The sequence below is a fragment of the Tupaia chinensis genome, unplaced genomic scaffold (genome assembly GCF_000334495.1).
Source record: "Tupaia chinensis unplaced genomic scaffold, TupChi_1.0 Scaffold000574_1, whole genome shotgun sequence".
Lineage (NCBI taxonomy): Eukaryota > Metazoa > Chordata > Mammalia > Scandentia > Tupaiidae > Tupaia > Tupaia belangeri.
This window is the reverse complement of record NW_006160088.1, coordinates 1138065-1152400: the sequence shown is the minus strand read 5'-3', so window position 1 is coordinate 1152400 and position 14336 is coordinate 1138065. Positions and strand designations below refer to the sequence as shown.

The 14336-nt window shown below is 41.3% G+C and overlaps 1 protein-coding gene across 1 annotated transcript in view; it reads left to right on the top strand.

Moving 5' to 3' along the window:
- The first annotated feature begins 3370 nt into the window (after positions 1-3370).
- LOC102475297 (calsyntenin-2) overlaps positions 3371-14336 on the top strand; it is a 419364-nt gene continuing 408398 nt past the window's right edge. The window contains exons 1-3 of the mRNA XM_006158194.1: positions 3371-3392; positions 3494-3616; positions 4215-4337. Coding sequence (XP_006158256.1) covers positions 3371-3392; positions 3494-3616; positions 4215-4337 — 268 coding nt within the window. The remainder of the gene's footprint in view (positions 3393-3493; positions 3617-4214; positions 4338-14336) is intronic.

Genomic DNA, 14336 nt, shown 5'->3' with positions numbered 1-14336 from the left:
GTAGTTGGGTTAAAAGAGAAGTTCTATGTTCCATTACTCAATAGAAATAAAAAGGCAATAGGTAAGTTCAGAAAAGAAAAAAATATTAAGGTGATGACTTCTAAATATGATGCAAACTAAAAGGGAATGTGATTTAATCATCTGAAGGAGTAAAACAATAAAGAATCCAGTTGAGGATGTGAGAAATACTGTCCTTAGAATGACTTTTAGACCACTAAAAAGAAAAGGTTAATACTTGTACAATACTTAACTCTGAATGCCATCCTCATAGAAAAATATAAATTTAAGTTATTGGCTTCCAGCCCTGAAGATTTGATCTATAAATAATCCATAGAAGGCTTAATTTTGTTTACATATCAGACCACAAATGTTTATCAACCTTGACGAAGCAAAAGTCCAGATGGATCTGAGGGAAGTTACAACGTGGGAGAGAAGTGAGAAAATTTTAGGGTTGTTAGTATTCTTATTTTTCCAAAATGGGAACATTGAAACCCCTCTGAGTTTATCTACAAAATAAAAAATAAATTCTTATCTAAGGAGGTTGTTGTGAAGATTAATGAATGTGTGTGTGTAAAATGCCTAGTATGTGGTAGGTACCTAACTGTCGTAGTGTTAGAGAGGTGTAGAGGAGGAAGGCCTGTGGACAGAAGGAAATCCCCCATCTCCACTAATGAGGGGAAACCTTCAACTTTACGTTTGGTCTCTAAAATAAAACACCTCTCCTGAAGACTCTGTCACTGTCTAGAGAACAGGGTGATGAGTTTGAGTGGTGAAAGGGCAGACGCTATGTGTCCAGTACAGGACCTCAGAATGACAGGGCTCCCTTTCATTCATGTCACCATCGCCGTTTTACAGGTGGTGGAACTGGAAACCCTGAGAGGCTGTCTGACTCCCCTAGGGCCACACAGAAGGGGCTCAGCCAGAACCACGACTCTGGTGTCCATTGCCTGCCACGGGGCCAAGTGGCACAATGAATCTGAAACACGGAGTGAACTGCTGGCGTATGCTCTGTACACATTTCTAATGAATAGGCCCCTAGGTTTAATTAAGGGGAAAAAAGATGAATGGTTTCTCCCAACAGCTGCAAATTATTTACATTGCATTTGTGTTGATGGCTAATAAAAGAGCAAAGGAGTATGCAGACAACCCAGGGTGGCTGTAATTTTTTCCAGGGTCCATAATGAAGCACCAGTCTGGATGCCAAAATGTGAGCGAGGATGAACTACTGTCTCCTCACACCTGCAGCGGGCAGAGCTTGACTCTACCTTGGGCATGATTCAATCAGTAGAAATGGATCTCAGGGGCCAAGACTGGAAAATAGCAAGGCATATGTCCGTTTCCCCCTAGACTGTGCATGCATTAGTTCATGAGTGCTGAGAATGGTTGAGAAGGAGGAAAATGGTAACCTGGGCTGAGGCTGACACCAGTTCTGGAACTGCTCTTCACTGACCTTTTGAAGGGTGGTGGAGTGGGAAGGAGACGCCACCACAGAGTTCTTTTCAAAGGTCTTCCTTTGCAGTGAATATATTATAAATTTGTGTATACACACATGCCACATACACATACACGTACATACAGCATAAAGGGTATTGAATGTATCTCATAAAGTGTGTGTGTGTGTGTGTATGTGTGTGTCTGTGTATGCCCTTTGGATATTATGAAGTATGAAAGAGTTTTTGGTTTTCCTACTTATGAACCACGTGGTCATCTTTAAAAAGGCACACCTTGTGGAGATAACTTCTTCACCATCTTTATAGTGATCACACTTACTTCAGAGGTTCCTGTGAGGAGAATTTCTTATGTGATCACACCTTGTAAACTGTAAATTGACGTGTGAGGGTTGGCATAGGACACCTCTGATTATTTTAGAGCTCCCTCTAACCTGTTATTTTGTTTCTAAAGTTTAATTAATTAATTTATTTCTTCTGAGAGTGGCAGATACAGATAGAGACAGGCACCTCCAACAGGGTCTCTACAATGTGATCATGCCCTATCTTAGCCTGCCCCGATCATGGGCACAGACACACACAGTCAGTGTGCTCAGGGAAATCCAGGGATATGAACCCAGGACCTTCTCGTGTGAGTGCAGTTGTAGCACCACTGTACCACTGCCTTTCCCATAGAAAAATGACTTTTTATACCAGTGTGGAGTAGGGACTGGTTTAAGACAGGGTTTCCTATTGACAGGTCACTTGAAGGATGCTGTAGCTATCCAGGTAGGAGCTGGCTGGGGCCCAGTCAGACAAGACATACCAAGGAGATGAAGGTGGCAGAAATCGAGGTTCACTGCATGATAGTCTCACATGGGAATACGACACCAAATCCTGGCACAAGTCTTATTTCAATCCTCGACCCTTCATTAGTCCTGCTGGCATAAGAATGTTTTGCTTGTTTGCTCTGGCTGTCCTAACACAGTGCCACAACCGGGTATCTGAGAACAACAGAAATGTCTTGTCTCACATTTCTGGAAGCCAGTCTAAAATCCAAGTGTTGGCAGGATCCCTCTGAAGGCTCCAGGGCAGGATCCGTCAGGAAGCGCTCCTGGCTGCTACTATCAAGTGTTCCTTGGCTTATGGCAGCACAAGTCTAATCTCCTCATGGAGTTTTCCCTGTGTGCCTGTCTGTGTCGCAATTTCCATTTCTTATGAGGATACAGGTCATGTTGGATGGGGTCCCACTCAAACAATCTCATTTTATCTTGACTACCTCTGAAGGAAAAAAAAAAAAATCTGTGTCCTAAATATAGTTATATTCTGAGATACTGGGGGTTGGCACTCCACCCTGTCTTTTGGGGAGACACAGTTCAATATGTAACATATATTTTATATGATATTTATTAAGTGTATTAATTGTTCATTAGGTAATATATCATTAAACCAGTCAAATTATTAAAGAACATCTTAAGTGACTGGGTAATTTAGACTATTTAGATAGACAAAGTCTTAAAAATGATCATAAAATATTATTTGTTACAGCTTTACTTTACATGTATGTTGGTACGTATATGTATGCATGTATGTATGTATGATATAACATGGAGTAACAGCTCCTAATGATGGAGCAGATTAGAGTGATGTGAGAAATCCCACACACACAGCCATAATCTGCTAGCTTATTGACTGATAATGGACTTTAGCTCTGAAACATCTATTAATAGATAATAGCATTTGGGAATTAAAGCTTTCAATCAATTCTTAACAGTATCTGTCTATGGTAGGCATTCAGAAATGGAAACAAAGATTTGAGTGAGCTGGTCTTAGAAACAAAAAATTGTGTGTCCAAGCTGCCCTTCCCCTGATGTGTGCCTTGATGAGTTGTTGAATCTCTCTGCACTGCTTCAGAGCTTCCCTGGGTATCACATGGGTCTAACATGCCAATGTCTCCATGGGGCTGTTGGACAGGAGCCTATAATTGAGAAAATGACAGTATTAATAATGTTGTTATGACTTATTCAAATGAAGATCTTTTTCTTTTTTTCCCCATTGTTTTCTAGTCAACAAGCACAAGCCGTGGATCGAGACTTCCTATCATGGAGTCATAACTGAGAACAACGACACAGTCATTTTGGACCCACCATTGGTAGCCCTGGATAAAGATGCACCAGTTCCTTTTGCAGGTGAGATGACGGCTTAGCGTGATTGGGCATGGCTCCTTTTGGACCCATGCTGAGAAACCTCCACAAAGCCCAGGCGTGGGCTTCCTAGCTGTGGTCACCACCCTGTGCATTTCCTAGATCAGTCTGTGATGTTGTCTTCCCTTATATCTGGTGTGGTTCTCGATTTCTTTATGCTTTCTCCCCATCATATTACCTCCAATGCAAGACTCTTTCCTTCCTTCCATTCCTTCCTTCCTTCCTTCCTTCCTTCCTTCCTTCCTTCTCTCTTCTTTTTTTTTTTTCTGAGGGGCAATCAATTGTTGAAGTGGCTCTGGAATTGGTCAAGTTGGGAAATGGAAACAAAGATTTGAGTGAGCTGGTCTTAGAAACAAAAAATTGTGTGTCCAAGCTGCCCTTCCCCTGATGTGTGCCTTGATGAGTTGTTGAATCTCTCTGCACTGCTTCAGAGCTTCCCTGGGTATCACATGGGTCTAACATGCCAATGTCTCCATGGGGCTGTTGGACAGGAGCCTATAATTGAGAAAATGACAGTATTAATAATGTTGTTATGACTTATTCAAATGAAGATCTTTTTCTTTTTTTCCCCATTGTTTTCTAGTCAACAAGCACAAGCCGTGGATCGAGACTTCCTATCATGGAGTCATAACTGAGAACAACGACACAGTCATTTTGGACCCACCATTGGTAGCCCTGGATAAAGATGCACCAGTTCCTTTTGCAGGTGAGATGACGGCTTAGCGTGATTGGGCATGGCTCCTTTTGGACCCATGCTGAGAAACCTCCACAAAGCCCAGGCGTGGGCTTCCTAGCTGTGGTCACCACCCTGTGCATTTCCTAGATCAGTCTGTGATGTTGTCTTCCCTTATATCTGGTGTGGTTCTCGATTTCTTTATGCTTTCTCCCCATCATATTACCTCCAATGCAAGACTCTTTCCTTCCTTCCATTCCTTCCTTCCTTCCTTCCTTCCTTCCTTCCTTCCTTCCTTCCTTCCTTCTCTCTTCTTTTTTTTTTTTCTGAGGGGCAATCAATTGTTGAAGTGGCTCTGGAATTGGTCAAGTTGGGCTAGTAAGGCTTTTAGGGGAATTTTCCTTCCAGCAGATGACCCATAGACATGATAAGGTATGTGACTCACTGTCACCACTACACACATGTCATGGGTGGTTGGAGACTTATAGCTTGGAAGAGTTTCAAGAAGAAAAAATAAATAAAAGAGATAAAGGAAAAAGAACCTGGAAATATTTGCTAAGAGTAGGATGAGCTCCTGCCCTTGAGTTTCCAAATGGGTGTGGCTTTTGGAAGAAGAATCCAGTAGTAGTGCCATTTTATCCTCTTCATCTTGTGGCTAGAGGACAATTTCATTGTCATTAAGATTACTACTGCTTCCTCTTCTAGTGTCTAGCAAGGTCCAGGCCCCAGGAGGGTATGTGGAGAATATGGCTATGTTATGTGTTTCTGTGAATTTTGGCAAAGAGAAGGTGGCTGGATGATGGCAGAAGGGGTAGGAGGGATTGGACAAAGAATTTCTGAAGATGCCTGTATCATGAGTAATATTGTTAACATTTTATAACTGTCAGGAGAAAGACAGGGAATTTAATGAAGGTTTTCAAGATTTCTGGAAGATTGCTTTATGATAGATGGGTGCCAGGCTAAGGTTTTCACCATGATTAAGTCTATTTTTCCTGACGGTTTGTCTGCTACATTATGAGCTACTTGGGTAGAAAAAATTGGCTCTTTTGCACTTATAAGAGATAAGTTCTGTGAAGGCCTTTTATTCATTACGGAACATTATGAAATGAAGTGCGAAGGGGAGGGTTAAATGGGGAGAGTCAGCGTTATGCGAAGATAAACCCATAAGCATTCTTGCAGAGCATGGGAGAGATACTCTCCACTCTCAGAAGAAGGCTTTATCTTGATTTTATGGAGAATGATAACCACCAAGAGTACCTAACTGTGACTTTCATGGTGTTTAGAGTTGGGGCATTTCCATACATCTTTCAACCATCCTCTGAAGTTCCAGTTCAACCAAATGCAACTGCAAATGTGTATCCCATGCTGTCTTTTCACAACAGATGGACTATCTTCCCCAAGCTTTCTTTGCCAGCCTAGGAATACATGTTCTCTTCCTGGACATAGCTAATAATGGTGTTGGGGTTAGCAACCCCTGGAAATGGGGTTTTTAAACAAATATTAACAAAAATGTTTGTGTCATAGAAATGTTTAGTTTGGCATACACTGTTTGCTTTATAATAAGAGTCAACGTTTAGAAATGGGAAGCTTTAGCATAAAAATGCAGGACTCCAATTTATCTGGATGAATTGGATCTGAGTTGTGGCTTTCCTCTTTAGACTGAGCATGTGCTCCTTTCTCTCTTCAACCCTTTTCTCATGGCCTGTGTGCAGAGGCCTGTCGACTAAGTAGCTCCTCTCATTCACCATTCCATTCAAAAGTGTGACCCCTCTTCCAAATGTAACAGAGCAAACCAATGACAAATTAAATGGGAAATAAATGGATTCCAGTAAGTTACTCCGGTGTACTGAGACTAGCACACTGAAAGATGAGGATGTGTCTGATTATTCATTATGTTGCCCTAATGTAGCCCTGCTATCACCCGATAGTAAACAGGGAAACTCAAGTCCTTGAATAAATTGTTTTACAGTAAAATTATAAGCTCGTAATGTGAACCAGAATGGGAAAATACAAAATTCAGCCAATTTGATATTTGAAAATTTAGATTTACAAAACATTACTTAAGTGTCTTGGTTGTAGGCTAAGAGAAAATTTAGTTTCATGTTAAGATTCACAAATGGATTTCTTTAAATAATAAACCAATCAAGTGCCTTTAAACTTGTATTCGTATTCTGACCATTGTATGTGCCCACAGGTGTGAAGGCTCATCTCAAAACTAAGGTTTACTTCTAAAGCCAAGTTTGAGTAGTTATTTCCATCTGAAGACTATTTCTGTACTGCTATTATGTGAAGCTCCCTTAAGAAAGATCTAGCTTAATGCATCAAAATATAATCTTCCAAGCTCTTAAGAGTAAAAAATAAAGGTGCTTTTTAGAATGGTCAAAGCCATTTTTCTCAGTGTTATTTATGTTCAGCTCTAAGACAGGACACGAGCACTAGCCATCCATCCATGCTGCAGGCATTTATTTTAAAACATTTATCTTAAAAAGAAAATACTGAAGATTTATTTCAGATCCCTATCATTCTCATAAAATTGAAAAATTCATATCTGCCAGCTCTATCACTCCTCCAAGTCAACTGAAGCTTTTAGTCCCCCCTTATCAACTGCTCTTGTATTGTGTGTCAGTTTTCCACCCCTTTCCCAGTGGTCTTTATTTCCAACTTAACCCATGAGGAAAGCTATGAGCTTTGTGGAAGACAGTTCTAGCTATACTCTTTTTACTTTTTTGTTCCTCTTCTCTTTTACCCTTTTATGATTTTTATATTAGGGAAGTTTTTCTTTACACATGGGTTCTGTTGAAATTTCAGTTCAGAATTATACACAATCTCCAATTATTTTCATTTAAATAAAAATTAGAATTGCAAAAACAACCCCACAATTGCGTTTTACATATAAATGCAAAATTCAGAAATATAAAACAGCTTTTATGATACATGTTTTGAGTATGGCAATAACAAGCATTTACTGTAGAAGCTGTGGAAAATACAGTGAAACATACACATAAAAAAAATGAAGTATTGGGTTGTCTGAAAAGCCATGATACATTTTTGCATAGAAAAACATAGAAAAATACATCATGGTTTTCCCGACAACCTAATACACACTTTCCTACCCCCAGAGAGAGCTTCTTTTAACATTTTTATCTATTTCCTTCCAGCCATTTTTTTATTTTTTTGTTTTTCCCAAAACTTGTAATCATGTTTCATATGCTATGGAGATACACAGTGAAATAATTGTAAAAAAAAAAGTAAGAAAATAAATTAAATTAAAATTTTTTAAAACTATAGATTGATTATTTCTTAGCAGAAATGACTTGGACCACAAGTTCACAGATTTCAGGTTTGGATAGGGAGGCGAGATTTGGGAATATTTGCCTATACATAATGAGATATCTTGGGGATGAGACTCAAGTCTAAGCATGAAACTCATTTGTCTGATACATACCACATGCATGTAACTTGAAAGTAATTTTGTATAGTGTGTTTGTTACCACAGCATTTTGGCTGTGACCTATCACACGAGGTCATGTATGGGATGGTCCACTGGTGAGACAGTGTTGGCGCTCAAAAAAAATTCAGAGTCTGGAGCTTTTTGGACTTTAGATTTTCAGATTAGGAATGCTCAACCTACATAACCTATTTTTTCCCCAAGAAATGAATGAAGATACACCATTTTATTAAATATTCTTCTGCAACTGCCCAAATGCATGATTTCCTACTTAATGAATATTCTATAGCTTGCCATAATATAACTGACTGGCAATTTGCCTATTTCCAATTATTATTATTATTTTTTCTTTATGGGAGAAAGAGAAGGATGGAGGGAAGAAGAGAGAAAACAGAGATAGGTATTTTAGATAGGGTCTTCCATGCTGCTATTCTTTTGCCCCACTCTGCCAATTAGCTAGGATTATAGGTGCAAAAAAAATATATATATCCAGTGTGTTCAGGATGGCTCAGGTACAAAACTCAAGGCTCCCCAGATGGCCTTAAGTCTCCCAAGTAACAGCACTGTCTGCCATGAAGGCTAGGACCCAGTTCTCTTATATTACGATGTGTTCACATTTCAGATTCTATTGTTTGGATGGATTTCTAGAATTGAAATTAATTGGCCAAACATTTTAAAGTTTCTGAAACATGTTAAATTCATTTCCAGAGAAGTATACATTTGCAATCCCATTCACACTATAGGAGGCCATCATTCTCTTATTGAGAGTTTGTTGTTGTTGTTGTTTTTTCTATAGGGCATGTGCACTTGCCAGAAAGACAGAGACAGAGAGACAGAGAGTGAGAAATCACTCCCCCACTCCGCCACAATCCCCTCTCCTCCATTCTCTTGGGATCTTGGGTACGCACACACATAAGCCACTGGGTCTGGGATTCAAACCACGGTCAAGTACATGGGAGTCCAGAGACATAGCCATTACACTAACTGCTGGTCCCAAGAGAGATTTTTGGTATAGGGTGCATGTGCTCACCGACAGAGAAAGACAGAGAGAGACAGAAAGTGAGAAATCACCACCCAGTGGGGATGGCCATGCCACAGTCCTTTTTCCTCCATTCTCCTCTTGGGATTTTGTGCAAGCATGCACACATGCCCTGTGTGAGTTTTAAGCCGCTGGGTCTAGGACTTAAATCGCAGTTGACTACATGGGAGTCCTATGCTATAACCATAACTATTATGCCATCTGCTTATCCCCTCATGAGGCTTAATCTAATTATATGATTCAGTGACAATATGATAGAATAACTGATTAGAATAGCCTTAGAGTCTTTGTCTATACAATAATATAAGCTTTCCAGAATTGTTGTGTTGATGAAATATAAAGAATGTCTGTGTCTTATGTTACAGTGGTTCTAGATGTAGTAGAAGTTCAGGAGATTTGAGTTTTCTTTACCAGTCCCTTCTCCCTGCTCATTTCCTAGAGGAGAATCTAAGCAACTTGCCCAGTATGCCACTGCAGACCAGCGTGGGACTGGGAGCTGAGCCAGGCCTTCTCCCTGCTTGCTCTGAGTTGCCTTTCCTGTGATACTGCCCTTTGATCCCTGTCCCGCCTGATTTGGAAAGGTGCTGGCTCCCTGTCAATGGAACTCCGTCAGATTTCAGTCAAGTCCATTAGACTTGACTCAATTCTCAACCCAGTGTCTGAGCCCTGTAGAGTTGACCTTCTTAGAGAATCAGATACAGAAAAATCCTTGAGTACTAATGAAAATCCTGTCCACTGCATGGCAAAAAAAGATAATGAAAGCAAGCTGGGCATACCATGAACTTATTAATTTCTACGTGTGCCCCACTGAGGCCTGTTAGGAAACTGTGGAGACTTTTAAATTTGAAGGGAATTAGATTGCCTTTCAGAGATAATAGAACTGCTCATTTGTCTACATTGGGCCAGTCTGGACTTGTCTTTTATAAGGACAGAGCTGCAGAGGATGATCAGGCATAATTGGCTGGCTGCTTAGGCTGGGTGAGTCTCTGAAGGCTGCCCAGAAAATTGCCTGGGATGTGATTTGGCCTGGTTTGATTAGCTGGTTGTGCTGCTAGTTGGAGCAGAGAAGACTTTCCTCCATGATTAACTCTGTTTGTCCTTCTTGTTCAGACTGGGTCTGCCTCTCTGTTTGCCTCCTTGTCTTCAGAACCCCTCCTCCCTGCCTTGGGCCCCTTGTTTATGCCTCATTCTCCACAGATGATGTGAGCAGAGACCCTACTGGAGGGCTCAATATAACCATGATGTCTCATGATGAGAAGAGAAGACAGAAGTTGTGAACACTGGCAGGCTTTGAACCAGTCACACATGGTTTTACATTTATTATAGTTTCTGCCACTTACCAGCCGAACAATCACAGACCTGTCACTGAACTCCTAAAGGATCGTTTCCTCATATTTCAAATGGGGATAATCATAGTATGTACTCCTGGTGTTAATATGTGGACTAAACAAGATACAGATGCAAAGTGACTAGACCCCTCTCGGACAGCCAGTAGATGCCCAGTAAGTCCTAGTTCTGATAATCATAACAGTGGCAATAATGAGGATAGTCAGAGTCATCGTAATTCTTATTATCAATAAGCTACAAGTGTCTGATTCATTTTCAGTTGATTATAATGGTGCAATTTTAATCTGTGATGATGATATTAAGGAGCTAAGTTTGGAGACTTTACTAAGGATTAGTACAAGTCACCCACCGGTAGCATTAAGCCATGTTGCCTAGATTGTTGGCTTATGTAGTAGTGAGTGGGGACAATTGCATAAATAATGCAAAGGAGAGTAGTTTGAAATTGTGCAGCACTCTATAAAGTCAGTTAGCTAGGAATACGTTTCTTTATGTTCTACCTTAATTTATCCCCATGGAGTAATCAGTTATTTACAAGACATACTTTCAGACCATCACCAACTGTGTGGCCTTTTAGTATAAACACATACACACAGACACACACACAGACAACAGAGACATGCACACATACACACACACACATACACACACACGTGCATCAGCCATTACATACACATAATTACATCCAAACTTCACCAACCCTGTGAAACAGCTAGATTAGCTATTAGGATTCTGTTTTGCAAATGAGGACGTTGAGACAGGGGAATTTGGTAAACTCTTCGAGATTGCCTCGTCAGGGTGATTCAGCTCTGTCATTCAATTCCAGACACTCAGACTGCAGGTCCTGCCCTCTCTCAGCTCTGCCAATTATCCAGTGTGTCAGACATAGCTCATTGGCAGTAGACTTACGTGGTACCCAGACGTAGCATTAAAGAATGCCGAATTCTATCCTAAGTCCATGGTTAGGAATAGGTGTATGGAAATACATGGAAATGGACCAACTGTAAGCCCCTTTAAGTTCCTTTTTGATCTTTTTGCTTATGCAAAGAAAAAGGCATTGCTTGGGAAGTTCAGGATGTCTCTGATATCTCTTAGACACTCTCCATTTGACAAAGCTGGATTAAGCTCTGTCCCAGAGCCTTTCATAGGCAATTACATCGAGTAGAATTTAGTAAAGTTCTGTTGTATTTTATTTAGGTTATTTTTTTAACATTTTGTCCAAAGGGCAGTATGCTCACTGGAGAAACAGAGAGAGAGATAGTGAGAGGGAAAGTGAGAAATCACCCCACAGGGGGATTGGCCACACAGCAATTCCTTTTCCATTCCCCTCCTGGGATTTGGGGCATGTACACATATGTGCTCAGAATGATTTTCAAGCTGCCACATCTGGGACTTGAACTGCAGTTAGCCATGTAGGAATCCAGGGTCTTAACCACTACAACACCTGCCAGCCCCAGTTACTTTCTATTTGATGCAAGTATTGCTGATATTTAATCTTCAGTCTTTTTCTTTTTAAATAAATTCATTTGAATTTTTTAAAAATGCAATAGCAAAAAGTAAATGAATAAGCATTTAGGTGGATTAGAGAAGTGGTAAAAAACTATGAAAGACATTTGTGAACAAGTACCACGTAGGACACTATGGAATAGCCACATCCAAGCTTTACGCCCTCACCCTGTGCCTTCAGACCACTCACAGAAGACCTAGCCATCTGCAGTGTGTCCTGTTCCATGGCTCTCTGGGCCTGAGGCCAGACAGCGAGGTGTCACCTGTGTTAGTCTCATGGTATATGTGACTCATTATTTTTAAGAATTATTTATTTAACTTTATTTATTCATTCATTTATTTTTAATTTGACCAGAGAGAGACAGAGAGAGAGAGAGAGAAAGTGAGGAAGCAAGCCACCAGGTCCAGGACTCGAACTATGGTCAGCCATACGGGAGTGTCCAGAGCCTCCTCCACCACACCATCTGGGGGTCCCTAGATGTGACTTTGTATTCAAGCTGGTTTGTTTGGGGGGTTTTCAGGAGCACCAGAAGACAGGGTGTTTTCTGGAATCCCACTCTAGTCTCCGAGTAGTCTCTTGGCTTCTGCCACATGTCAGTTTATAGCCATGTTTCCAGGCGTCAGGTCCTGATCTATCTGGAATGCGCAGTGTGGGCTGCTTTGGATCTCGCAGAGTTGGAATCACATATAAGCCAAAAGCAAAAAGCTGTGGACCAAGATTACCAATTCAAGTACATGCAAACTCACTAAAAATGATGAAGACTCGAGCAAAATTCACCTATAGTCATAGGACTCTGCTCAACTTTTTTTCTGGTGGTATATAGATACATTTTAAAAATTAATTTGGATGATAGCTTTTATGTTTTCACCATTCATAGACCTATACCAAACTGATAAAAACGTATCCTAAAGCATTACTTAATGCCAGCTTACATATACATCATACAGATGTACCATAATTCATTCAACCGTTTCTTTATTTTTAGATATTTGGGTTGTTTAGGACAGTTTCCCATGTTCTAAAAATAAAACTCCTCAGGTTACTTTAAAATGCCTTTCTTATACAAGCATATGAGCCAGGATTTTTTTTTTTTATGACTTAGTTCATGGATAGTGAGAAGAAAAAAAATGGATGTATTTTTTTTTCAGTGGCAGATTGAGATTGTGTTGTCAAACATTTCTACTGATAAGATCTGTGATTGCCCAATTTAAGAGCAGATGGTGGGGTTCTGATTAGACGGGCAGTAAGAATTGGATTCATCTTGCCATACCTGTCTGCCACCTAGAGATAGCGTTTAGTTCTAATGTCCTCAGACTTCAGACCTCTGTCCCTCGGATGAGTCCCCTACCCTCACTGTGGTGACTGTGATCAAAGGCTTTTCCAGCAGTAGACCACATGTGATTCGAGAACCCACAGGAACAATACAGAAGTTCCTTTAAAGTTGAGGGGCAGGGGGGAAGCAGCATATAAATGGCCAGAAGACCTGGTCAGGTTGATGCTTGTGTCTCAGGAACGGATGATAAGGAAAGGTCCATTTAGAGTTATCTAGGAGTAGTGAGGCTTATTGTCCTGGCCACATCCATGAGCCTGATTCTGTTTGAGCCACAAGAGTTGGCTAGGCAGACTGGGAGGGGAAGAAAGCCCTGATAAACCCATCACTGGAATTAAAGTATTGATTTGGTTCTGTTTCTTCATTCCTTTTCTTCTGTCAGGTTGGCAGCTTCTAGCTTTGATAGTGACTGCTGTGGGGTTAGAGGGTTCTTTCATGGCTACCTCCATTAGAGGCACTGCATTCACTCCAGCTCTTCCCTTTCACATATTTTATTCCTTACTCTCATCTACTGACAGCCAGCCAGGTCAGGACGCAGATCTCAGCTCCCTTTGGGTCAGCAGGGCCAGCCACACAGTCCTCAGGCACTGTGACCTTGGACCCAGAGCCCTCCCCTTGCTGCAAAGAGAGCAGACTATTTCTCTAGCGATGTAGGTGGTAGGCGACCCCTCTGTACAGTGGAGAAGCTCTGGGGAGGGAGAATGGGAAACTTCCCAGAGCCTCTGCTGCCCGCGAATTTGGGTTGTTTCCCCCTCCCCAAACTATTGATATAACAAGTCTTTCTCGATTGCTCCCCCAGTGAACTATCCTCTTTCTTTGCCCACTTGTTCTCAGTGTTCCTGACCACCTGTCTGTGTAGCCTCTGCCCTTTGGTTTCTTTTTGTCTTTGCTTTTCATTTTTCTGATGTTGAAGGCCATGTACTTTTTTGCTGTGTGGCAGCTCAGTCTTGGCAAGTTTAGGGTGGCTCATCTCACCGGATAGATTCTACCATTCACTCCTCCATTGTGTTTCATGCTTAAACGTCTTGCCCAGTCCTCTCCAGGGGGCCTGTTGGAGGGAGTTTGGGCAGAAGCTGGAGACCCTAGGAGTATGGTCATACAAAGCCCTTCCTGTAATGAGTGGTGCTCAGAATAGGCTCTAAGGGGAACCAACAGTTAGCATAATGGCTATGTCGCTAGACTCCCATGTAGTTGACCGCAGTTTGTGTCCCAGACCTGGTGGCTTAAAACTCACACCGGGCGCGTGTGCATGCGTGCCCAAGATCCTGAGAGGAGAATGGAGGAGAAGGGATTGTGGCGTGACCATCCCCTCTGGGGGGTGATTTCTTGCTTTCTGTCTCTCTCTGTCTGTCTGGCGAGCGCAA